The 24,586-nt window shown below is 47.4% G+C and overlaps 2 protein-coding genes and 1 long non-coding RNA gene across 13 annotated transcripts; 2 read left to right on the top strand and 1 right to left on the bottom strand.

The window, feature by feature from the left end:
- The first annotated feature begins 2,025 nt into the window (after positions 1-2,025).
- Positions 2,026-14,592, top strand: LOC132657823 (uncharacterized). Of its 2 annotated transcripts, none has more exons than XR_009596530.1 (2): positions 2,026-2,249; positions 12,042-14,592. It is a non-coding gene; the product is annotated as an uncharacterized LOC132657823 (long non-coding RNA). The 2 variants fall into 2 exon arrangements; XR_009596531.1 differs by having other exon boundaries at positions 2,026-4,908.
- Positions 14,593-14,713: 121 nt separating this feature from the next.
- TOMT (transmembrane O-methyltransferase) lies at positions 14,714-24,542 on the bottom strand. Of its 2 annotated transcripts, XM_042232596.1 has the most exons (4): positions 23,233-24,542; positions 21,862-22,136; positions 20,572-20,768; positions 14,714-20,096 (listed from the first exon to the last, which is right to left on the bottom strand). In XM_042232596.1, exons 2-4 carry the CDS (start codon positions 22,118-22,120, stop codon positions 19,776-19,778), a joined length of 777 nt encoding a protein of 258 aa, XP_042088530.1. In that variant the 5' UTR covers positions 22,121-22,136; positions 23,233-24,542; the 3' UTR covers positions 14,714-19,775. The 2 variants fall into 2 exon arrangements, with proteins under 2 accessions (XP_042088530.1, NP_001269067.1); NM_001282138.1 differs by lacking the exon at positions 23,233-24,542 and having other exon boundaries at positions 19,776-20,096; positions 21,862-22,120.
- Positions 15,921-19,107, top strand: ANAPC15 (anaphase promoting complex subunit 15). Of its 9 annotated transcripts, none has more exons than XM_027979481.2 (5): positions 15,921-15,967; positions 17,488-17,612; positions 18,124-18,183; positions 18,496-18,633; positions 18,753-19,107. In XM_027979481.2, the coding sequence occupies exons 2-5, from the start codon at positions 17,493-17,495 to the stop codon at positions 18,798-18,800; spliced, it is 366 nt and encodes a 121-aa protein (XP_027835282.1). In that variant the 5' UTR covers positions 15,921-15,967; positions 17,488-17,492; the 3' UTR covers positions 18,801-19,107. The 9 variants fall into 9 exon arrangements, with proteins under 9 accessions (XP_027835282.1, XP_027835281.1, XP_027835287.1 ...); XM_027979480.2 differs by having other exon boundaries at positions 18,741-19,107; XM_027979486.2 differs by having other exon boundaries at positions 17,483-17,612.
- Positions 24,543-24,586: the final 44 nt, after the last annotated feature.

Genomic DNA, 24,586 nt, shown 5'->3' with positions numbered 1-24,586 from the left:
TCTGCAATGTGAGAGACCTGGGTTGGGAAGATCCCCTGGAGGAGGTCATGGCAACCCACTCCAGTATTTTTGCCTGGAGAACTGCCATGAACAGAGGAGCCTGGCAGGATCTATGGGGTTGCAAATTGTTGGACACGACTGAAGAGACTAAACACAGTGTTGCTAAGTCCAAGCTCAGCCTGCTCACCCCACACTACAGAAGATGAGGTGTTGAGGCAATGAATATCGACTTGATTCAGAAAGTCAGACATCTGAGAAGATGGTGAACTAGAGTCCTATTGGGACTTATTGGGGTCTGGACACTACTTTCTTTTGTAGAACAGAGAAGGGGAGGAAGTGAGGAAGTAAAGTAAAAAGGCCATAAGTCTTGCAAAATATCTCCTGATTTGGTCAGCCTGAGAGAGGAGATGTGTCAATTTCTTCTTTCCTGCAGCCATTCCCAGGTGATCAGGGTCAAGGTGTTTCCCTGTGAGCTGAACAAAGGCACTCTAACATTCAGGCAGAGGGGCAGGCTTCCTCAAGTCAGCTATCATGTATGCTTAGTAACAAAAGCAACGGAAAGCAAAGGTTAAAATGAAAGAAACAGATCCAACATGGAGTCAGATTTTGTTCTTCCCTATTACAGTAATAGTTAATTAAGGCTTTTTTTTTTTTTTTTACCCTGGCCACACTGCATGGCATGTGGGATCTTTCCTGATCAGGAATTGAACCCATGCCCCTGCATTGGAGGTGTGGAGTCTAAGCCACTGGACTGCCAGGGAAGTCCAAGGGCCTTTATAATTAGTGGTCTAATCATCTATCTCATTAGGCCACTTAGCCTTTTGGGGGGCAGGGCTAATTATTTATTTATTTTGGTTGAGCAGGGTTTTCATTGCTGTGCTGGGGCTTTCTCTAGCTGCAGTGAGCAGGGGTCACTCTTCGTTTTGGTGCGTGGGCTTCTCATTGTGGTGGCTTCCTTTGTTCTGGAGCACAGGCTCTAGGTTCATGGACTTTAGTAGCTGCAGTGCGCGAAACTCAGTAGTTGTGGCTCTCAGTTTCTAGAGGGTGGGCTTAGCTGCTCCGAGGCATGTGGAATCTTCCCAGATGAGGGGTTAAACCTGTGTCTCCTACACTGGCGGGCAGCTTCTTGTACCACCAAGGAAGTCCTAGACCATTTAGCCTTTATCACACCACTCTGGGGAGGTCCTTGGATTATTATGGCTGCTGTGGGCTTTTGGGTTGGATACCACAGGCAACACACTACTGAGAAACACACAAAAGCACACAGGAGTACAACAGACCCCCAGAAAGCAGAGCTCAGATGGTGTTACCCACCTGAGTTAGTAAGCAAGTTGCAGGTAAAAGGGACATTTCCCTTGGTTAATTGCAAGGGCAATCATGCAATCCTGCATACTATGCTGATTGTTTTATGCCTGCCTCAGTCTGTTAATAAGCAGTGTTATGGCTGGACTGGCCCTTAAGATTCTTAGTATGATTGCAAGACATCCTGCAGCAATAAGCATCAGGAAACTGAAAAAATAAAGATTTGTTCACCCGACCCAGAAATTACACAGTATACCTGGGGCCATATAGCCAGGTTGTGAGTAGAAAGAGGAAGAAAGAATGTGTGGGGTTGGGGTTCTGTTTTTATTGGGGAAGAAGATGGGAATCTAGGGTTTCACAGTCTCACTCTTCACTGATGAATTTAACACATATGAGCAGGAATTTAAAGTATAGGAAGAGAAATAAAAAGTGTCCCCAATAGTCAGTTATTGAGATAAACCAATACCACCAAAACAAAGGCGCCTCAGTTTCAGGAGATGGCCTGATTATTTACCTAGCAATTTGTTTATTCAAGATATCCTTTGATGTGGCTGCCTCAGTAACCAAAGCTTAAGTCAGACACTTTCATTACGAAAAAGAAAAGAAGGTAACAGTCAGCAAATATACAATGGGGAAGTGTTCCAGGCAGAGGAAACAGTAAATTCAAAGTCCCTGAGGCAGGAATATACTCAGTGTATTCCAGGAACAAACAGCAAGGAGGCCAGTGGGACTGGTGAGCCAGGAACAGGGCTCATGGCTGGAGTGTATGGTCCAAACCAGAACCTAGAAGGCCCCACTAGTCAGACGGGGTAAGGATTTGGAATTTTACTCTGAATGTAATGGAAACTTTTTTAAAAAATTGAGCATCTGATCTAGGAACAGACTCTAGAGACAAGAGAAAGCAAGGAAAGGACATGAAGGTCCATTTTGAACAGCACAAGCTCAAGGTAATCATGACTTGAAGCAGGGGTAAGTGGTGACAGAGAGGGCGGTGAAAGGGTGGGAATCTGTTAATGAGATTTGCTGGTGGATTAGATATTGACTGTGGGAGAAAGGAAGGAATTAGGATAATTCCAAGGACTTTTGGGCTGAGCCATTGGAAGAGTATGTGGCCATTTGCTGAGGTGAGGAAGGCTGTGAATGGAATTGAGCTGGAGGATGATAAGGGGAAAAAAAGAATTTTGGAACTGAGGGAAGTAGTGAATATATGAGATGCTTAGTGAATAAAATCCCTAGGGCTGGGACTTCCTTGGTGATCCGGTAGCTAAGACTCCACATTCCCAAAGCAGGGGGCCCGGGTTAACCTCCCAGTCAGGGAACTAGATCCCACATGATGCAACTTAAGAGTTCGAATGCTGCAACTGAAGATCCTACTGCAACAAAAATCAAAGATCTCAAAGATCCTGTGAGCTGCAACTCAGTGAAGCCAAATAAATCAATGTTTTTAAAAAATCTGTAGGGCCTGGGGGCTTTGGGAACATGGGGAAAGAGGGAGAGATCAGGGACAAAAATGACTGTCAGGTTTCTGGCTTTAAGGATTGAGGAGATGTTGGTGTCATTTTTGGAGACTGAGAACCTGAGAAGATGTGGAAGGTGCTGACTGGTACTGCAATAGGAAATCTGGGTAGCAGCTGCTGGAAGTGATGCTGATTCCAGCCTGGAATATTCCCCCACTTCCAGCTTGCTGGCTCCCTCCTCTCTTTGGGAATCTATTTAAATGTCTGCATATCAGCGAAGATTTTCTTGTCCACCTTCTCTGGAATATGGTGTCATCCTCACCCCTGTGTACTCCATTGCCTTCTCTGGCTATATTCTTGTTTTTTTTTTTTTTTTTTTTTTTAACCACATTTATCACCATCTGATATTACCACTTATTGGAGCTTCTCTGGTGGCTTAGAGGGTAAAGTGTCTGCCTACAGTGCAGGAGACCCGGGTTCAATCCCTGGGTAGGGAAGATCCCCTGGAGAAGGGAATGGCAACCCACTCCAGTACTCTTGCCTGGAAAATCCCATGAACTGAGAAGCCTGGTAGGCTATAGTCCATGGGGTCCCAAAGAGTTGGACACGACTGAGCAACTTCACTTTCACTTTTCTCCCACCACTACAAAGTGAGTCTGATGAGAGCAAGGAATTGTGTCCATTTTGTTCCCAACTGAGAACAGTACCAGGTATCCAGTCAGCTCTCTGGAAATATGGGAAGTCTGAATGAATGAAGGAAAGGTGAATGCCCAGTAGGGACTGTGATGGGTCCCTCTGATTCTGGCTTGAGACTGTCCTGAGTTTGGACTCAGTGATTCTTGATGAAACTGTCCCGGCTCTGGAGGCTGAGAGCAGAAGGGACAGTGGCAGAGGAAAGCAGGGAGCTGGAGTGAGGAGGAACAAGTAGACCCTCAATTCTGTATGTGATCTGTGTGCTCAGTTACTCAGTCCAACTCTTTGTGACGCCATGGGCTGTAGCCTGACAGGCTCCTCTGTCCATGGGGATTCTCCAGGCAAGAATCCTGGAGTGGACAGCCATACCCTTCTCCAGGGGAATCTTCTCAACCCAGGGATCGAAACTGTGTCTCCTGCATCTCCTGCATTGGCAGGTGGATTCTTTACCACTGCGCTGCCTGGTAAGCCCAGAGCCTCCATTTCCCTATCTGTAAAGCACAGAGAAATGTAAAATGAAATATGAGTTCCCTAAGGGGCTGTGTGTGAGGATTGGATATGGGAGAAATCCTTGGATCGTTTCCTGAAGTGCAGAGTAGGGGATACAGGTAAGGATAGTGTGAGACAGTAAATGTTTGCTATTTAGTAATAAAAGGTGTTCTTGTGTGGGTTGTCACTGGGGTGGGAGGAGGCTCGCCTGCTTGGGAAAGTCCAGGAAATGGAAGGAAAGGGCAGAACACAGCTTTGGGGACAGTTGGGTCCTGGGGCTGTAACTACCTCTGATAAGATTGGGGCTGATAAGATTTGTGAGCTGGAGTGACCAGGCAGTCAGGAATTCAGTCCCTGGTCTCTATCCAACATTTCTGGCTCCATGAGTGCACTCCTCTGGGAGAAATTGTCAGAGGCAGGGAAGGGGTCAGAGCAGGACTGAGGCTATTATTTTCCAGAAAAAGAGACTGAGGCCCAAGTGAGACAGTGAAAGTGAAAGTGAAGTCGCTCAGTCGTGTCCGACTCCCTGCGACCCCATGGACTGTAGCCTACCAGGCTTCTCTGTCTGTGGGATTCTCCAGGCAAGAGTAACTGGAGTGGGTTGCCATTTAGGATGGTACTAATACCCCTGTCCTAAACCCCAGAGCCTGGATATGTTACTTTGTATGGCAAAAAGGACTTTGCAGATGTGATTAAGGGACAGCTCTTGAGATAGATTATCCCGAATTATCTGGGTGGGCTGATATCACAAGAATCCTTATAAGAGGAAGGCAGGAGGTCAGAGAGTGCCATAGAAGATATAAAGATGGAAACAAGAGGTTGGAGTGACATGAAGAAAAGGCCACCAGCGCAGCCTTGCATGTGGTCTCTGGAGGCTGGAAAAGCAAGGAAACGGATTTTTCCTAAAGCTTCCTGAAGGAATGCAGTCCTGTTGAAACCTTGATTTTAGACTTCTGACCTCCAGACGGTAAGAGAATAAATTCATGTTTTGTTGTTGCTGTTGTTAACCCTTGTGACTTTCCTATGGTCCAGTGGTTAAGAATCCACCTTGCAACGCAGCAGACATGGGTTAGACCCCTCATTGTGCTTCCCAGGTGGCACTAATGGTAAAGAACCTGCCTGCCAATGCAGGAGATATAAGAGATGCGAGGTCAATCCCTAGGTTGGGAAGAATCCTTGGAGAAGGGCATAGCAATACACTCCAGTATTCTTGCCTGGAGAATCCCATGGACAGAGGAGCCTGGCAGGCTACAGTCCATAGGGTTACACAGAGTCAGACACGACTATAGCAACTTAGCGTGCACGGGGAACTAAGATCCCACATGCTTCGAGGCAACTAAGCCCTCACACCACAACTACTAAGCCCACGCTGTCTGGAGCCTGTGTACCACAGCGTCACAGCGCCACAGCTAGAGAGTCTGTGTGCTATGATGAAACATCCCTCGGGATGCAAAGAAGGTCCCATGTGGTGCAACTAAGATCTAGTGCAGCCAAATAGATAAATAAATATTTTATTTTAAAATCTATAAGAAAGTTCACCCTTTAAAACATATTTGCTTTTATAGCATGTTTCTTTTATTTCCTTATTTATTTGGCTGCATTGGGTCTTAACTGCAGCACACGAGCTCTCTAGTTTCAGCATGTGAATACTTAGTTGTGGCATATGGGATCTCGTTCCCAGACCAAGGATCAAACCCAGGTCCCCTGCACTGGGGCGTGGAGTCTTAGGCACTGAACCACCAGGGAAGTCCCAATTCATGTTGTTTTAAGCCACAGAATTTTGGTAGTTTGTTATAGCAGCCATAAGAAATGAATACAGACCCAAGGTCACCTGGGGATTGATGGTGGACTTGAACAGAACTAGAATCCTGTTAGCCTAACTCTCTCAGTTTAAGCCTCCTTGCTCCCTCCATGCTTCAGCTGAGGTTTCTAGGTCAACGTGCAGCTCCCGGGGGCAATGACTGGACCCTCATCATATGTATTTCACTTGACCTTGACAAGAGCCCTGTGGAGCAGACAGTGCCTCTACTTTACACATAGAGAAACTGAGATTCAGGGGTGAAGTGTCTTGGTCAAGGTCAGAGCACACAATGAGGAATCAATGGACTAGTTCCCAAACCCAAGTCCCCTGCCTTTCCCCAAACAGTTCAGATGCTGCATGTGTCCAGTATATATCTTTCGGTCTCTCATTCATTCATTCAGCAAATATTGGGCATTAGCTGATTGCTGGTCACTGTGGCTCAGTGCTGCAGATCCACTAATAAACAATGATGACATTCGGGGAGTAGGAATCCTTTGTTTTTGCAGTGTCCACATAGGTCAAGTCACAATGTTCCTGTAAACCTCCAACAACACAAATATTATTCTCTGTTCTGCAACTTTTTATCTCTATATGAAGGGGAAAGTGTTATATTAATACCTTTAAATGGGCTGGAGATTTGGAGAATGGGCTGTCATGTATATTTCAGACTATAGGCAGCATTCCTTTTTAAATTAATTTTTATTGGCTTATAGCTGATTTACAATGTTGTGCTAGTTTCTGCTGTACAGCAAAGTGAATCTGTTATACATCTATGCACATCCACTCTTTTTTGGATTCTTTTCCCATATAAGTCATTACAAATATTGAGTCACTTCCCTGTGCTCTAGAGTAGGTTGTTATTAGTTACTTATTTTATATATACAGGGATCAAGACCGTCCCCATGGAAAAGAAATGCAAAAAAGCAAAATGGCTGTCTGGGGAGGCCTTACAAATAGCTGTGACAAGAAGAGAAGCGAAAAGCAAAGGAGAAAAGGAAAGATACAAGCATCTGAATGCAGAGTTCCAAAGAATAGCAAGGAGAAATAAGAAAGTCTTCCTCAGTGATCAATGCAAAGAAATAGAAGAAAACAACAGAATGAGAAAAACTAGAGACCTCTTCAAGAAAATTAGAGATACCAAGGGAACATTTCATGCAAAGATGGGCTCAATAAAGGACAGAAATGGTATGGACCTAACAGAAGCAGAAGATATTAAGAAGAGGTGGCAAGAATACACAGAAGAACTGTACAAAAAAGATCTTCACGACCCAGATAATCATGATGGTGTGATCACTAATCTAGAGCCAGACATCCTGGAATGTGAAGTCAAGTGGGCCTTAGAAAGCATCACTAGGTACAAAGCTAGTGGAGGTGATGGAATTCCAGTTGAGCTATTTCAAATCCTGAAAGATGATGCTGTGAAAGTGCTACACTCAGTATGCCAGCAAATTTGGAAAACTCAGCAGTGGCCACAGGACTGGAAAAGGTCAGTTCTTATTCCAATCCCAAAGAAAGGCAATGCCAAAGAATGCTCAAACTACCGCACAATTGCACTCATCTCACAGACTTCCCTGGTGGCTCAGACAGTAAAGTGTCTGCCCACAATGCGGGAGACCTGGGTTCAATCCATGGGTTGGGAAGATCTCCTAGAGAAGGAAATGGCAACCCACTCCAGTATTCTTGCCTGGAAAATCCCATGGATGGAGGAACCTGGTAGGCTACAGTCCATGGGGTCACAAAGAGTTGGACACGACTGAACGACATTTACTTTACTTTTACACATGCTAGTAAAGTAATGCTCAAAATTCTCCAAGCCAGGCTTCAGCAATACGTGAACCGTGAACTCCCTGATGTTCAAGCTGGCTTTAGAAAAGGCAGAGGAACCAGAGATCAAATTGCCAACATCCACTGGATCATCGAAAAAGCAAGAGAGTTCCAGAAAAACATCTAGTTCTACTTTATTGACTATACCAAAGCCTTTGATTCTGTGGATCACAATAAACTGTGGAAAATTCTGAAAGAGATGGGAATACCAGGCCACCTGACCTGCCTCTTGAGAAACCTGTGTGCAGGTCAGGAAGCAACAGTTAGAACTGGACATGGAACAACAGACTGGTTCCAAATAGGAAAAGGAGTACATCAAGGCTGTATATTGTCACCCTGCTTATTTAACTTCTATGCAGAGTACATCATGAGAAATGCTGGGCTGGAAGAAGCACAAGCTGGAATCAAGATTGCTGGGAGAAATATCAATAACCTCAGATATGCAGATGACACCACCCTTATGGCAGAAAGTGAAGAGGAACTAAGAAGCCTCTTGATGAAAGTGAAAGAGGAGAGTGAAAAAGTTGGCTTAAAGCTCAACATTCAGAAAACGAAGATCATGGCATCCGGTCCCATCACTTCATGGGAAATAGATGGCGAAACAATGGAAACAATGTCAGACTTTATTTCTGGGAGCTCCAAAATCACTGCAGATGGTGATTGCAGCCATGAAATTAAAAGACACTTACTCCTTGGAAGGAAAATTATGACCAACCTAGATAGCATATTCAAAAGCAGAGACATTACTTTGCCTACAAAGGTCCGTCTAGTCAAGGCTATGGTTTTTCTAGTAGTCATGTATGGATGTGAGAGTTGGACTGTGAAGAAGGCTGAGCATCAAAGAATTGATGCATTTGAACTGTGGTGTTGGAGAAGACTCTTGAGAGTCCCTTGGACTGCAAGGAGATCCAACCAGTCCATCCTGAAGGAGATCAGTCCTGGGTGTTCTTTGGAAGGACTGATGCTAAAGCTGAAACTCCAATACTTTGGCCACCTCATGCGAACAGTCGACTCATTGGAAAAGACTCTGATGCTGGGAGGGATTGGGGTCAGGAGGAGAAGGGAACGACAGAGGATGAGATGGCTGGACAGCATCATCAACTCGATGGACATGAGTTTGAGCGAACTCCGGGAGTTGGTGATGGACAAGGAGGCCAGGTGTGCTGCAATTCATGGGGTCGCAAAGAGTCGGACACAACTGAGCGACTGAAATGAACTGAACTGAACTGAATATATGTATGTATATATATGTAATCATTTCCCTGGTGGCTCAGAGGTTAAAGCGTCTGCCTTCAATGCGGGAGACCCAGGTTTGATCCCTGGGTCGGGAAGATCCCCTGGAGAAGGCAATGGCACCCCACTCCAGTACTCTTGCCTGGAGAATCCCATGGAGGGAGGAGCCTGGTAGGCTACAATCCATGGGGTCCAAAGAGTCGGACACGACTGAGTGACAAACTACCACTATATATATAGTAGTGTGTATATGGGGCTTTCCAGGTGGCGCTAGTGGTAAAGAACCCACCTGCAAATGCAGGAGACATAAGAGATGCGTTTTTGATCCCTGGGTCAGGAAGATCCCCTGGAGGAGGTCATGGGAGTCCACTCCAGTGTTCTTGCCTAGAGAATCCCCATGGATAGAGGAGCCTGGCAGGCTATGGTTCATAGGGTCACAAAGAGTTGGACATGACTGAAGCGACTTCACACATACACACACATGCACACAACACACATACAGCGTGTATATATCCATCCCAATCTCCCAAATTATAAGCATAGACAGCATTCTTAACTTGAAGCAAAAACCGTAGAATACAAAAGTTAAATGAAACAGATCTAATGTGGAGTCAGATTTGTTCTCTGTTATGCCCGCAACCACTATTCCCCTATTCTCTATGAATCTGACTTTTCTAGGGACCTCATATAAGTGGAACCATACAGCTTTTGTCCTTTAGTGACTGGCTTATCACTTGGCATAATGTCCTCAGGGTTCATTCATGTTCTGTTCTCATCAGCGTTTAAGGTAAAAACTGGTGTAGAGATTGTTAAAACTAGGATGTAAGGCCTGAGGGAGCAGAGTGAAGGCAAGGCTGTGAGAATTTGCCCAGCAGGTGAGGGTTTTGCTCTGTGCTTTCTCACAACAAACAAGAAGCAGCCCTAGGACTGCATCCTGACCCCACAGAGTACCCCTGCAGGCTCACTGCTCTCCAGCCTCCACTGAAAGCCTGCTCACGTCTCTGGGTCTCTCTGCCCGGGGCTGTTCAAGTGTGTATGACAACGTGATTTAGTGTCTATCTAGGCGTGAGGACATAGGCATTGCCTGTGGTTTTTTCTATTGGTGCCGTAACAAATTACCACATTTTGTGGCTTAAAACAGCACATGTGTAATATCTTACAGTTCTGTAACTTAAAGTCCAACTTGGGTCTTACTGAGCTACCACAAGGTGTCAGCAGGGCTATATTCCTGTTACCAAGTCTGAGCTTATATTGCTCCTTGCACAACAGGCCAATAAAAGGAGAGACAAGTTGTTGAGCAAGGAATAGCAACTTTATTTGGAAAGCCAGAAGATTGAGAAGATGGTGGACTCATTTCCCAAAGAACCACCTTACCTGAATTAGAATTCAAGCTTCTTTTATACTTAAAGGGGAGGGGTTATGGCTGGTTGTTGCAAACTTCTTGGGTTAAAGTAAAAGAAACAGATTCAATATGCACTCAAATTTGTTCTTCCCTAGAACATTTCTCTCTGGAGACTCTAGACTGAGAATTAGTTCCCTTGCCTTTTCCAGCTGCTGGAGGTTGCCTGCACTCCTTGGCTCGTGGTCCCTTTTCCTATCTTCAAAGTCAGCAGTGTAGCATCTCCCTGTTTCTTTTTCCTTTCTCATATTGTTTTGTTTTCTGACCAAAGCTCTTGGGAAAGATTCTTCAATTTTAAGAACTTGTATAAATAGACTGGGCCCACCTGGGTGATCTGGGCTATGCTCACCATTTTAAGGTCTTTAAACTTAATCACATCTGCAAAGTCCCCTTTGCCCTGTAAGACATGTTCACAGGTTCTGGGACTAGCATATGAACATCTTTGGGGAGCCTTTATTCTGCCTAGCACCCTTGTGTATGCTGGGAGTGTGCACTGGTGACTGTATGTGCATGTTTGTGTCCCCTCAGCCTTGCCATCTCACACAGAGGGCCTCTCTTCCCACTTTTTGTTTTTGCTTTGATCAGAGTGAGGAAGCCTTAGCTATAGTAAGCAAATATGTGCAAATCCTCCATGCAAGTAGGGGCCTAGCTGGAGCACTATTACTGAGTAAGTTTCTGTGTGCTTATCAGAGAAAGTGCCTCCAGGATTCCTGGAGGGAAATAAGCTCTGGCAGCTGGGAATTCAGGCAAGGGGCTGTCTGGCCGGGATTGGCCGGCCACAGGTGCAGGCTCCTAGGGCTGACTTCTTGTCAAAATTGCTGCTGAATGCAAGTTCCTGTGCCCAGTGCACAGTGAGGCCAAACAGCCCTGAAATGTTGGAGTTTGGAGCAGAGAAATGTTTAGTTCAGGGCCATGCAAGGAGAGTGGCTCAATGGGTGGCTCATGCCCGCAAAAGCCCTGAACTCCCCGAACGTTTTCAGCAAGGCATTTTTAAAGGCAACATGAGGCAGAGGCATGGTGGGTTGTTGCCAACTTCTTGGTGTAGGAATGGTGTTTTCTTTAGGCTGGCCCCTTAAGTCAGGTCACCATGTTCCTGTAAACCTCCAACAAGACAAATGTTATTCTCTGTTCTGCAAATTTTTATCTCCATATGAAGGGGAAAGTGTTATATATACTCTTAAAGGCCAGAGCCTTGAGATTGGGCTATTCTGTAGATTTCAGGCTGTAGACAACATTCTTTGCTTTTTTAAAAAATTGAGATATATTTGACATATAACATATTCATACAAGATGTACAACATAATGATGCAATGTTTGTATATACTGCAAAATCATCACCACAGTAAGTTCAGTCAACATTTGTCACCAAACATTCTTCTTCTTATGATAACATTTAAGATCTACTTTTTCAGTAACTTTCAAATATACAATACAGTATTGTTAACTACAGTAACTATGTAATGCTGTAAAGTTTGTAAAATATGGCCTTCAAGGGCCTAATGATTTGATTTATGCCTCCAAATTAGACCAGGGACTTCCAGGGGATGAGGACTCAGATATGACTCCTCTGTGAGTCCCCATCACTAAGCACAGACTGGCTAATAAGAAAGCTTTGTAGAGCGAATGCAAGATTGACCTTCTTGAGTAATGGCTTCAGTTTGGAAAAGTCACTTCACTTTTCGGAACCTCATATTCCTCATATGCTAGCTAACTGGGAGCAGGATTTCCAGGACTGGGGTGAGAATAAGAGGAAATGACAGGTGTGAAAGCTCTTTAGAGACCAACTATCCCTTGGAATACATAAAAGATGGTGATTGTGATATTTTCCTCTGTCCTCTACTAGGGCCATACTCCTCAAGGACCATGGAAGCAGCTCTCACTAGCAGTGAATTCACACTACTCAGCTATAAACCATCCTGGATCCTGGAGAATTCTCTGCATAGAGCCATGGACTTATCACTCCAGCCTGCGGCTTTGGATTTATTTCTGACTGTTGGGAAATACCTATCTCCATGCTGCCTTCTGCTTTCAGCCCAGGCCCTGGTTTGTGTAAAACCCAATGAAGGAGCAGGTAACATCTGAAGACAGAAAGGACCAGGTTGGGGGCTTCCCTGAAAATCCAGTGGTTAAGAATCCACCTTTCAATGCAGGGGACGTGGGTGTGATCCCTGATCTGGGAACTAAGATCTCACATGCCCTACGACACAGCCAAAAAAAAAAAAAAACAGAGAGAGAGAAAGGGTCTGCTCAGGTTAGTGCCTTACAGGGACTCACACCAGAGCTGGAGACATGGCTTGGATATTACGCTAGAGAAAATGAAAGCGGAGGGATGGGGAAGGACTTGCCTGGGGTCTCCAGAAGTCAGTCATAGAGCCAAGATAAATCCCAGGATGCCTGACTCTCATCCCATCCACTCTATCCACCAAAGCCCTATGCCATTAGAGTCCCCCTAACATTCTTTCTCATCTCTTTCTATCCCTAGACACCTAGTTCACTGTAAAAATTTTCTCATTATTCTCCAATACATCATCTGATTTTAACTCCATGCATTAGCATGCAATATGCCTTTTTGTGCATCCCCTTCTCCAACTTGTCTAGCAGGTAAATTCCTATTCATCCCTCAAGGCCCATTCAAATGTTTCCTTTCCTCAAACAAAATCTAAACTCATTTTATCCAGAACCCATTCATCTCTCCTTCCTCTGCGCTCCTATAACACTCTCCTTATACACTAATTTTAATGTTGACTACTGTCTCCTATAATTGTCTATAACTATCTTAGTTTTCACTAGACTGTATTTTTCTCTAGAACATGGATTATTTCTACTTCATCTCTTTGTCCTCAGGGCCTATCAAGGTGTCTAGAACTCAGCTGGCACTCAAACAATATTGATCAAACAGTGGAACAAGTGAAGGACCAGGAGGCGAATTTTTAAACTCTCAGAGTCTCTATTTATTTATTTGTCTGTACCTTGAGGCTTGCAGGATCCTGCAGTTCCCCAACCAGGGATTGAGCCCTTGGCAGTTAAAGCATGGAGTTCTAAGCACCGGACCATCAGGAAATTCCCTTAGAGTCTTAGTTTATCATCCTTGAAATGAAATGAAGAGTCAAACACTTGGCAAGGATAAATAGTGGATAATGAATGTAAAGCAAATGGCACCATCGTTGACTCAGTTTCCTGAGCCAAAAATAGTGTATCACATCAAATTTCCACTCTTCCTTCTCCTTTTCCCCCTTCCCCTAGCCACCATGGCTTGTTGAACCTGGCTGAGGATCTAGGTAAGAAACTGTCTGTTAATGGGGAATTTCCATCAGACCAGAGCCATCAGGAAGGATGGAGGTAACAAGTGCCAGGCATGGGGACCTTGTAACTAAATTAAGAAGCAGAAGGAGCAACTGATGGGAACACTGAAGGAGAGATAAGGGATCGAAAAGAAGGGAGAGGTCAGATTGGGTTCTGAGGATTTAGAAACCACTCAGTGTCTGCCCTCAAGAAGCTCATGGTCTGCTGAGGAAACAGAAATAATTTTATACAGAACCCCAGTACAGTGTAGCACTACCTCCTCCCAATACCCCTTTCTTTACTTGGCTTCCAGGATGCCACCCAACTTACCTGGGTTTCTGCTTATCTTTTTGGCCCTTCTCAGTCTAGTTTTCTGCTTTTCCTAGTTTCCTCAAAATTCTGAATTTTGAAGGAAATGTTCTTTCATCTACACTCACTCCTTTGGTGGCTTTAAACACCAATCATGTGCTGATGACTCTTAAAACTGCTATTTCCAGTCTTGGTGTCTCCCTCCACCTTCAGAACTATTTCCCCTCCCACTCCCTCAACATCCCTAAAGGACATCTCAAACTCAAAAATGACTCCAGATGTTTTCCCCCAAACCAGCACCTCTCATGTCTTTTCCTGCTTCTGCCACTATCCCCAACTGAATTTCTCTTTATAAAATTGCCAGAGTAACTCTATTAAAATGTAATCAGGTTGTGTGGATCCTCTGCTCATAACCCTTCAAGGGATCCTGAACATGGGGTAAAAGCCAAAGTGCTATTGTGATCTGTGAAGCAGTCCTCTCTGGCTCCTATCCCTATCCTTATCTTCTCCCCTTCTCTCCATAAAACACTTCGCTCCAGCCATTGGAGGCTCTTTGCACTTGCTCTTGCCTTGATGCTCTTCCGTAAATATCAGAATAGTGCCCGTCTTTTTTTCTTCAGAACTTTTACTCCAATCACCTTCCCAGTAAGGTTTTCCTTGACCCTCTAAGATAAAACATCTCCTCTATCAACATTTTATTCCCACTTCTCTGATTTATTTTTTCTCCTTAGTATTTACTGCAATCTTAAAACTATCTTTTTATTTCTCTCATTAAAATGAAAGCACCGTGAGTCTCTTCATGATTTTGTTATTGTTCTGTTTTGTTCACTATTGTACATTCTTTACTTAGAATAATGACAGGCATGTAATAAAGTACTCGGTAGATACTGGTTGAAAGAATGCAAAAAAAAAAAAAAGTGGACATTTCCAAGGGGCAAATTTTACTCTTTAATGAAAAACTTTATAACAACCAGAACTGCTTGGAAACAATGTAAGTCCGTATGCACAGTACACTAACTCTTAAATATGTTATCTCATCAAATTCTCACATCAGTCCAAGGTAGGAAGAAGCCTGGGGAGAAGAGGAAACAGAATCCAGACATGGAAAAAGGATTTGTTAAAAGGCACACATTGGGTCAAGGCAGTAGTGAAATGATGGATGATTGCTGGCCTTGAAATGGGCTGGTGCGTGATGGAGCTTAATGGGCACTGGGTTTGAAGGACTTCCGTTGCCAGAATGTATTATGATTTCTGAAGGGGAAGCTGAGTCAGACAGGTTAGAATAAAGGCATCAGCAAAGGAGTGGGAGAGATGTGACAAGGCTGACCCCTAAGCGGATTTAGCCCAGACCTGGAGAGGGCAGCTCAATTCCCCAGTAGTAGAATGCTGCGCCTGAGACTGAGTAAACACTCCAGCCCTTACAAAATCTGGAATGCAGACCTGGAAAGGCAATTTTGAGACCAGTGAAAGGACTTCCCTGGCGGTCAGCGCTTCCAATGCAGAGAGCGCTGGTTGGATCCCTGGCCAGGGAACAAGATCCCACATTCCCTGGGGCTGCCCGTTCCGCCCGCCCCCAACCCCCACCCCCCAAAAAAGACCAGGGAGTCCACTGCAGGTTAGCAGAGTCTGGCTTCCCTACTTGACTCTGAGGTCTTTGAGGGCAGGGACCATGTTCCTAGATTTAGCTCCCGCTTCTAGCAGGGCCTGGAATACAGAATATAATAGGGACCCAAACATTTCCGTTGAAGGCATACATAAATGAATGTATGCACCAAAACGGGAAACTGAGGGACAGAAAGGACAGACAGGAACGGCGAGGGGTAAAATCACCCAGCGATTCTGAGGTAGAAGTAGACGAATTTTCCTGGTACGCAGCACAACAAATAGTCCTAGTACTAACGCTGGTCGCTGCCACCTATTTTTCAGCAGGGATTGGCGAGAAAATCCGGCCTGGGGAGAGAGAGGCGGGGCTACACGGGTACAGAGCTGGCGCGCCAAATCTCCACCCAGCACGTGACCGACATGTGGAACGTCACTTCCACTCTGGCGGGGCGGGAGCGGGAAACAAAAGAAGAGCAAACACGCATGCGTTTGGTGTGTCCCTGGTTCTGGCGGGCTCTTCCGGTCAGGCAGAAATAAGTGCTTCCGGGTCGTCGCCGGCTGCCGCCTCCCGGCGCGGTAAGTACAGAAGCTAGGCTGCGGCTCCTGACTCCTCGTCCCTCCTTCCCTCCCTACCCCAGAGAAACCCTATTCTGATCCGACTCCTCTGGAGCTGCCTGCTCACACTCCCCTTAACATTAAAGCGCGCCAACTCATTGGCCGCTTCCTCGAGAGTAAGCCCCACCCCGTCACACAAGACCCGTCACTCATTGGTACCACTTCCAGTCACTCAGCATTTCTTCCAGTTAATTGGCCTTACCCTCCCTTCCGATTAGCGACCCTATAAGGGCAAATGCCTGTCCGAATCCCGCCCCTGCCTTCTTGTTGGTCAATTCCACGATTATAATAATAATAAGCAGAGAATGGGTGGTGGTTTTACGACGATGGGTTGGTCTTTCGGAGCCGCGTTCTTTGGCCGTTCAGTACTTCGGGGGGAGGGGGAGGGGTGTTATGGATCCTGTTAGAAGCGCCGGGAAGCTGCGGTACACGGAAGGGCAGCCCCTAGCCCCGGATTGGTCAAATAAATTAGGGCAAGAACAGAATTAGACATAGATCCTTTTCTCTTCATCTCTCGTGCCTGGCCTGGATCTACTCCCCGCAAGCGTTCCCCCCCAGTTTACCGTGTGACCTAGAGCCAGTCGTTGCCTGTGCTGGGCCTCAGTTTTCCTGTGAGCTGAAAAGTTTTAATTCAGATTCTCTGGGACCTTCCTTGTCAGCTCCCTCAGCCGTTTAAACCGAGCTGAGTTTATGTATTCTCTCACATGTTAGTTCATCTATTCAGTCTTTCATCTACTTATTTACTCATGCCTTTAGAATGTCTTACTGACACGTGGTAACACCTCCCTTCCCTGCCCCCCAATTTGGCTGTGGTTCATTATAGAGGTGGTTCGTGTCCTAAATTTCTGACACTGGGTATGTGTGGGCTGGGTCAGCATGGAGGAGCAAAAAGTAGGTCTGGTGTTTGGAGGGGGTAGAGGTAGTTTCAGTAGAGTCCTGCCATCTTTAATTTTGAATTTTGTAATGCCAGTCTGCATTCTGGTTTCCTCTCTCTACATTTGGCTTTCATTCTCTTCCTTTCTTGAACAGCTTACAAACAGCTTTACTTATCCATAAAGTAAATTACTAATTGTTAGAATAATGGTGAAGTGAAGTCGCTCAGTCGTGTCCGACTCATTGCGATCCCATGGACTGCAGCCCCGCAGGCTCCTCGCTCCGTGGGATTTTCCAGGCATGAATACTGGAGTGGGTTGCTATTTCCTTCTCCAAGAATAATGATGAGGGTGGTATAATTGTTATTGTCCCATTTTACAGATGAGGAAGCTGAGGCTCAGAGGTTAAGTGACTTGGCGGAGGTCAAATAGCTAGTAAGTGGTGGAGCCAGGACTCAAACCCAGGTCTGTCTGATTCCCACAGGGTAGGAGTGCGTCTCTGCCACTGTCCACTCCATCCAATCCCCAAGTCAAAATGTCAGCAAATAAAATCTAAAACCACACACATCTGAGAGAGCTGGATTCACCTGACCCTTTCTCTCAGTCTAGGAGCCATGTCCACCTTGTTCCCCTCACTCTTCCCCCGTGTGACTGAGACACTGTGGTTTAATTTGGATCGACCCTGTGTGGAGGAGACAGAGCTGCAGCAGCAAGAACAGCAGCATCAGGCCTGGGTGAGTGAGAACCTAGCACAGCAGGGGCGCTTCAGTCAGGCTCCCCATCCCCCTTCTCTGGCCTTAACCTGGCCCTACTCTGCAGATCTGCCCTGGGGGAGGTTTTTGTCCTGAGCTGGGGACCTAGGTTCTCACCTTTGTGTTACCCTAATTTGCTGAAGACTCTGGGACCTCTAGGCCAGATCAGAGCCCAGGCTCTTTTCCCTACAACACAGGAAGTATTTTTTGACTGTCTATCGAGGACCTTGCAGATGTCCTGTTCTAGGCTGGTAGTGTCACTTCATCCTCACCATAATCTTATAAGGAAACCAAAGACCAGAGAGTTTACATAGCTAGATCAAATTCATAAGTAAGTGGCAGAAGACAGGAAAGAGACTGAATCTTCCTGAGAGTCGTAAGGAAGCTTCTCCTCCACACTTGGGGGTCTTCTTGGGGGCAGGGCAGGTGAGTGCCATGCCTTTGACTGCCCTGCTTGGGCCCCAGCCTTGCTCTCCTCCCTGTCTGGCCACAGCTCCAGAGCATTGCAGAGAAAGACAACAACCTGGTACCTATTGGCAAGCCGGCCTCAGAGGTGAGTGGCTCCAGCAGGTGGGGCCTGTGTGGGGCTCAGGTGGACGGAAGCTCTGCTCTAATTCTGAAAGTCTGACCTCTGACTCCAGAGTAGGTGTGGTCCTCAACTCTGGTGGAGGCCAGAAAGGGGTGAGAGAGAGGGTGGGTAGTGGGCCCAGCACTAAGGTAGTGCACCAACCAGCTAGACTCGAGTGGCACAGGATCAGGGAGTGGAGCTCATTCATTAGCCCCAGAGAGAAGCTCCAAGTGGGCCACTCCTTGAAGTGGCCCAGGCAGACCTATAGAACCTCCAGGCTCTTCCCTGCCTCACCAGCACTATGACGACGAGGAAGAGGAAGATGAAGATGACGACGAGGACAGTGAAGAGGACTCAGAGGATGACGAGGACATGCAAGACATGGATGAGATGAATGACTACAATGAGTCACCTGATGACGGAGAGGTCAACGAGGTAGGCAGGGGTGTAGCCAAGGGAACGGAAACCCTGGATCCTGCCAGGGGCAGGACCTGGGACTGGGGCTGGCTGGGTGGCTGAGGCCCTTCCCCACCCACACCCAGCCTCCTCTGCAGGTGGACATGGAAGGCAACGAACAGGATCAGGACCAGTGGATGATCTAGGTAGACAAGAAAAGGTGGTCTCAAGAAAAGGGGTCCGAGGACGGCCCTGGACTCCCTGCAGAACCAGCTGATCACCGACCCCCATGGCCCACCCCAGTGCCTGAATGCTCATCCTCAGGCACTTCCTCAGCTGCTGCCAGGACCTGGTCTTCTTGGTCCCTCCCAGGCCATCAGTCTGCCCTTGAATCCCCAGGGCCTAAGCCCAGCCCACTCCCTTCTAGCCAGCATCTCACCCCTTGTTTGTCAGATCTAGTCTCTTTCTAACTTTCTTTAATAAAGACACAGGACTGATTTTTTTTTTCCCCCATGTCTATTCCCTATTTCTTGGTGGAACCTAGAGGAGGAGTCCAGCATCTTCTCTTGAGCTTTGGGGAAAGGGTTTTCAAGGGACTTCAGGCAGATCTACCTGGCCATGTGGGCTGGGGCTAGAGAAGGCCATAGTAGCCCTGGCTGTCATCTGAGGCTCCACTGCCATTTCCTCTGGCCCAGCTTGCACCCAGCCATTCCTGCGAGGCCTCTAACTTAGTGTTTACTGTTTTCATTTGATTCCACCCGAAATAGCATGGGGTTGGGGAGAGTCGGGGGCAGGTTCTCTGAGACCCAGAACTGAGAGGCCCCTGGAACTCTCCTAGTCAACCTCCTTGGTGTTAGAACAGATTAAATCTCAAAACAGGGCAGAGACTCCCATGGAGTAACTCAGCAAATCAGTGACACGGCTGGGTTGGGCGCTCAAGCTTCTTGCCTGTCAGTCCATGACTCTAGACTGGGAGGAGAGGAACCAGTGGAATCACACAGCCTGACAGAACTTGAGGCCTCAGGTTAGCGTGGAGCCAGAGTGGGACAGAGGTGGAAGGAGAGCCCCTCTAGCCCTGAGCCCAGCATATGTCAATCCACAAGCAGGGAATGGAGGGGAGGGGATATTCTGAGGTCTGTGCTTGGGGAGGGGGAGGCAGCAGTAAGTACCTGCACCTGGACTCAGCCAGGCCCTGCGTAGGTGAGCTGGGCTATGCCATCCTTGATGGCAGGGAAGTCAGGGAGGCCAGTGTGGTGGAGGCGGCAACGGTAGCGGCCACAACTCTTGGCATACTGCAGGAAGCGGGGTGCACCAGGGAAGAGCACATGGTCAGCTAACACAGTGGCACCAGCTGGCAGCAGGGCATGGCCTTCCAGAAGCTGCAGGTCCCGCAGGTAACATCGGGGCCGGTGTGCCAGGAGCACCAGGTCAGCCCGACTCAGCTGGTACTGGGTTCTTAGGCGTGGGATCACCTCCTCTGATCTCCCCACGATGAGCTCCACCTGTTGGGGGAGACACTGGAGGTGAGATTGGGAGGGACGACTGTTCTCCCACACCAGACCCCACTAGCATTTGGCATATTTTGTGCCAGGCCCTGGCCAAGGTCCCCATGTGTGTTCTCCTATTTCCTCTGGCTTCAGAACAAGAAATCAGAACCAGAATTGTGATTTCCATTTTACCACTGAAGAAGCTGAGGTTCAAAGGATAAGTGCTTTGCCCAGGATCACATAACTAACAAGAGGCAGACTAAGGTTTGGACCTAGATGGGTTCCAGAGACTTTCCTCTTAACTGCTTCTTTGTCATCCAGCAGCAGATATGTGCCAGTGACTTGGGAGAGGAAGATAAGAACTCATACACTCTCCAAGGTCATGGTTCCTAAGAGGAGCTGTTTATTTCTCCTAGATGGGAGATAGGGGAGGCTGACTAAGGCCAAGGGTGGTAGGAAAGAGATCAGGACTGGAGAGGTGGGGCCTGACCGTGTGTTCGTCAAAGCCAGCCAGGCGGATGAGTTTTTCAGCCACTGCTGCCGTGCGTGGATCCCGCTCCACGGTGAGAAGGCGACCCCCAGGGGGCAAAGCACGGGCAATAAGCAGTGTGGAGTACCCGCAGTAGGTGCCCAGCTCCAGTGCACTGGCAGGGGCCTTCTCCTCCACCAGCCGCATCAGGATCTGACCTGTGGGAGGAAGTGGCTATTGCAGCAGACATGGGAGATGATGCAGGGGGCCTCATAGAAAGGGGTCTTAAATGCCCACTTACCTCACTGCAGCCCCCAACTGGCTAGAATCTCATTTCTTTTTTGGGTTATAGTCCTAGTAGCCCCATTGGTCTCCCTGCCCCTCCAAGCTTGCCTCCTTCACACCAGCCACTAGGAACCTTTCTAACAAATCTGACCCTATTACTTCCTGTTGTTTCCTATGATCCTAAAGGCCTTTGGGATTGAACATGGGATCGAACATGGGATCCTCAGCCTGACATTCAGAACTTTCTTAGACCTGATCCTGTCCTTCCTTTCCGGTTTCAGCTCTCAGTTCTTCCCACCACAACAATCCTGAACAACTGCGCCCAGAGTCAAGCATGCTGGCTCAGTCCTTCATGCCACATTCAGATACACGGCTGCTTTGTCCTGCTCCACCTCTATCCTCAACTACCTGGCCAACTCGAAAACAATCACTCTAGGCTCAGTTCAAATGTTGCTTTCTCTGGGAGGGCCCAGGTGGAAAGCACCACCGAAATCCTAAGAGATCTTTGTTAGACCTTCCAGTTTCACTCTCCCTTGTTTTGTTCATTGAAATATCTTTCTAACCATTGAACTGGATGAATCTCTTAAATAAGACTCCGAAACACATGTGCTGGGAGATGGGATTCAGACAGATCCAAGCAGACAGCTACCCTGAATGGGACGGGGGAGCCTCCAAGGTGGGGGAGAATTACAGACCCATAATTACAAGGTTATGGATTATGTGCTGAGATGTTTATTCCCCTGTATTATGCCCCCTTTGAGGCCAGCCTTTGTGGCTGATTCATCCCTGTGGCTTCTACCTTTTTCTTCCCCAGCACTTAGCACACGCCTGATACAAAACAGGTGATAAATTTTACTGGATGAATGAGTAATTTTACCCAGCTCCCTCCTTTCCAGAGGAGAAAAAAAGAGACCCATTGAAGATCAAGAATATGCTCAAGTCACCCAGTAAGACAATGGCAGATTGTGGATCTTCCTTCACCATCTCGGAGGTGCTTCCTGGAGCAGAAGGCTAGGAAACACTGACCTTTGGCAGGCCCCATGTGGCTCAGGTACTCGCAGTGGCTGCTCCAGTGGTCCAGAGTGGTGAGGATGTGACCAGGGTCCCCAGGCAGGGCATGGGTGAGCACATAGCTGAAGGCCCGCTCCTCCATCCGCAGCCCTGACAGGCAATCTCGGAGGCTCCGGAGCAAGACTGTGCGAACCAGGAGTCGGAAGTAATGCCGGTACCTCACCAACAATGTCACTACCAGGGGTAGGAAGGCCAGCGCGATGGCAGGGGACATGGTCCCTACCTGGGCCCTGGGGTGGAGGAAGGGAGCGAAACCCACACGTCATTTGCCTGTCATTTGTGTAGCCCTTACAAGTGGCAATTATCCCCGTATTTTACACACCATGGCTCAGAAAGGCTAAGTTCATTGCCCAGAATCACACAGGAACTAGGATTTGAATCCAAGCTGGTCTGATTCCAAGCCCATAGACATTCAAGGATTGCATGCCACCTAAGTTCAGCACCCAATCCCAAACCATCTCTTCCCACTTCTGGACCCTGGTTCATCTTCACCTTGCTCCCTTCATCAGTTTTGTATCATCTCTGTAGTCTCCCTTTTCAGGACCCCTTTCACCAGTTCCTGTCTGAGTTCTCCTGCCACCTTACCCAGCACCTGCTTGGTCTCTGACCCATTACTGTGTAGCAAAATAGCACATCTTTGTAGTCAGGAACTCCTTCACTGTCACTGCTCTGCATCAGTAAAAGGCCATCAAAATACTCCATAGTGTGTTAGGATGAGATATCCTTACCACCACAGAACTCTCCCTCTGTCAGCATTTCCCTGGAAGGTGAGAATGGTCCTTGATTGGCATATTTATTCTCCAGTTCTGTCTCCCCTCTCCTGCACTCCCCTCCTCTGTCCTCTCTCAGAATTCCCTTCACGGTCACATAGATACACAGCACACACTTTCCCCTAACTCAGCCTCTTTTCTCTCCCTCATCTCGAGACACCCACCCCTCTATCCCCATGGACCCTGTCTTCTCCAGTGCCCTGGACCATTTTACCCCTTTGAGGCCACTGGTGGTAGTTGAGGGAGGGAGGTGACTAAAAAGCATGTATGAATGGGGTTAATAGATAGTTGAAGTGAAGTGAAAGTTGCTCAGTTGTGTCCGACTCTGCGGCCCCATGGACCATACAGTCAATGGAATTCTCCAGGCCAGAATACTGGAGTGGGTAGCCTTTCCCTTCTCCAGGGGAATCTTCCCAACCCAGGGATCAAACCCAGGTCTCCTGCATTGCAGGCAGATTCTTTACCAGCTGAGCCACAAGGGAAGCCCATAAGTACGTGGGTGATGGTGAATCTGAACTGGTGTGCTTGGGAACCCACATTCCAGGGCCCTGCTTACCTGGGCTGCAGGCTCCTGCTTGGGAAGATCAGAGCATAGGACAGGAGGGGGAGTCCTTGGGGTGAGGAAGAACCCTAAGGCAGGCTGGACTTGCTCTCAATTATTGATGCTGAGGCTGCTGTTGTTACCTGAGACCTGTGGTTCAAGTTACCAGCCCCAGAAAGTGCTGGAGTTGCCTCCAACCCTTCAGGATCCCTCAAAGAACTTACAGAACTCCAGGACCTTGATTTGAGGGAATAACAGAACTACTTGGTTTGGTGACATTTCCTCCAACCCCTTGATTCAAGACATGGGTTATGGTGTGAGCCAAGGTGATTGGGAGCTTGTAATTTATTAATTCCAAATTCTAAGCCAGTGCTAAGGATCGAGTCACAGAAAAAAGTCAGATCCTGTCCCTGTCCCCAGGAACTTCACCTTTGGTAGAAGAGACTGATACAGGGACAGAGAATACAATACAACGTGATCCCTAGAATGCGTGCTCCATGAACATCGGGACTTTTGGCAAGCAGACCAGGTTGGGGAGACAGTGTGTCAGCCCATGGGTGAAAAGACCAGAAAGTCAATCTGGTCAAGCTTCCTAAGTATTTCCCTGTGGTTGGAAAGGCAGGATCTGCAAGATCTTGCACGACAGTCTTGGACTTGTGTTCAGAGTCCAAGGGAAGATGTGTAACGGTTCTAACCACTGACTATGAGCTTTGTGTGTTAGATTGCTGCTGCTAAGTCACTTCAGTCGTGTCCGACTCTGTAGGACCCCATAGACGGCAGCCCACCAGGCTCCCCCGTCCCCGGGATTCTCCAGGGAAGAACACTGGAGTGGGTTGCCATTTCCTTCTCCAATGCAGTAAAGTGAAAAGTGAAAGTGAAGTGTGTTAGATTGCTCTGATGTAAAAAAGGCAGGATTGAAAAGAAATGCCTCTGGCCAAAGAAATCAGTGAGGTGGCCTCTACCTCCGCCACCAGGATTGAGCTCCACTCTGCTTCAGTTTGTGAAGGTATAAAGTCCCTTCTTCCAGTAAGTCTCAGAGCCCTACTCAAGGTTGGGTGCCACACCCGCTGTGTGCGCCCGGGCCTGGCGCCAGCCAACTAGGCCCTATGGGTGTGTACCCACACTGCGCTCTTCGAGCGTAGGGCCTGGATTCCACTTGCCCTTCTAATGTCATTCAGGAGAGTATTTCATAACCGCAACTGGTATAAATTCACTCACTAGCCCACAAATATAGCCTGGTGGCCTCGGGAACTCATACATTTCACACAAGAACTTTTACACCCCGCAGTGGACGTCTCCAGCTGAGACCTGCAAAAGCTGAAGTCATGTGACCCACCCCTCCCTTTCCTTGCGTCACGTGTCTGACGGC

The sequence above is a fragment of the Ovis aries genome, chromosome 15 (genome assembly GCF_016772045.2).
Source record: "Ovis aries strain OAR_USU_Benz2616 breed Rambouillet chromosome 15, ARS-UI_Ramb_v3.0, whole genome shotgun sequence".
Taxonomy (NCBI): Eukaryota; Metazoa; Chordata; class Mammalia; order Artiodactyla; family Bovidae; genus Ovis; species Ovis aries.
The sequence above is the reverse complement of the archived record's forward strand: the minus strand, read 5'-3'. Positions and strand labels throughout refer to the sequence as shown.

What these genes read in the sequence shown, in the direction of transcription:
- ANAPC15 (XM_027979482.2), top strand. Translation starts at nt 16,400, where the DNA reads ATGGATCCTGTTAGAAGCGCCGGGAAGCTGCG. An exon ending in TTGGCAAGCCGGCCTCAGAG is followed by an intron (nt 18,184 to 18,495) that starts GTGAGTGGCTCC and finishes CTGCCTCACCAG; the next exon opens with CACTATGACGACGAGGAAGA. An exon ending in ATGACGGAGAGGTCAACGAG is followed by an intron (nt 18,634 to 18,740) that starts GTAGGCAGGGGT and finishes ACCCACACCCAG; the next exon opens with CCTCCTCTGCAGGTGGACAT.
- TOMT (XM_042232596.1), bottom strand. Translation starts at nt 22,120, where the DNA reads ATGTCCCCTGCCATCGCGCTGGCCTTCCTACCCCTGGTAGTGACATTG. An exon ending in CCACATGGGGCCTGCCAAAG is followed by an intron (nt 20,769 to 21,861) that starts GTCAGTGTTTCC and finishes TTCCTCCCACAG; the next exon opens with GTCAGATCCTGATGCGGCTG. An exon ending in CTGGCTTTGACGAACACACG is followed by an intron (nt 20,097 to 20,571) that starts GTCAGGCCCCAC and finishes CTCCCCCAACAG; the next exon opens with GTGGAGCTCATCGTGGGGAG.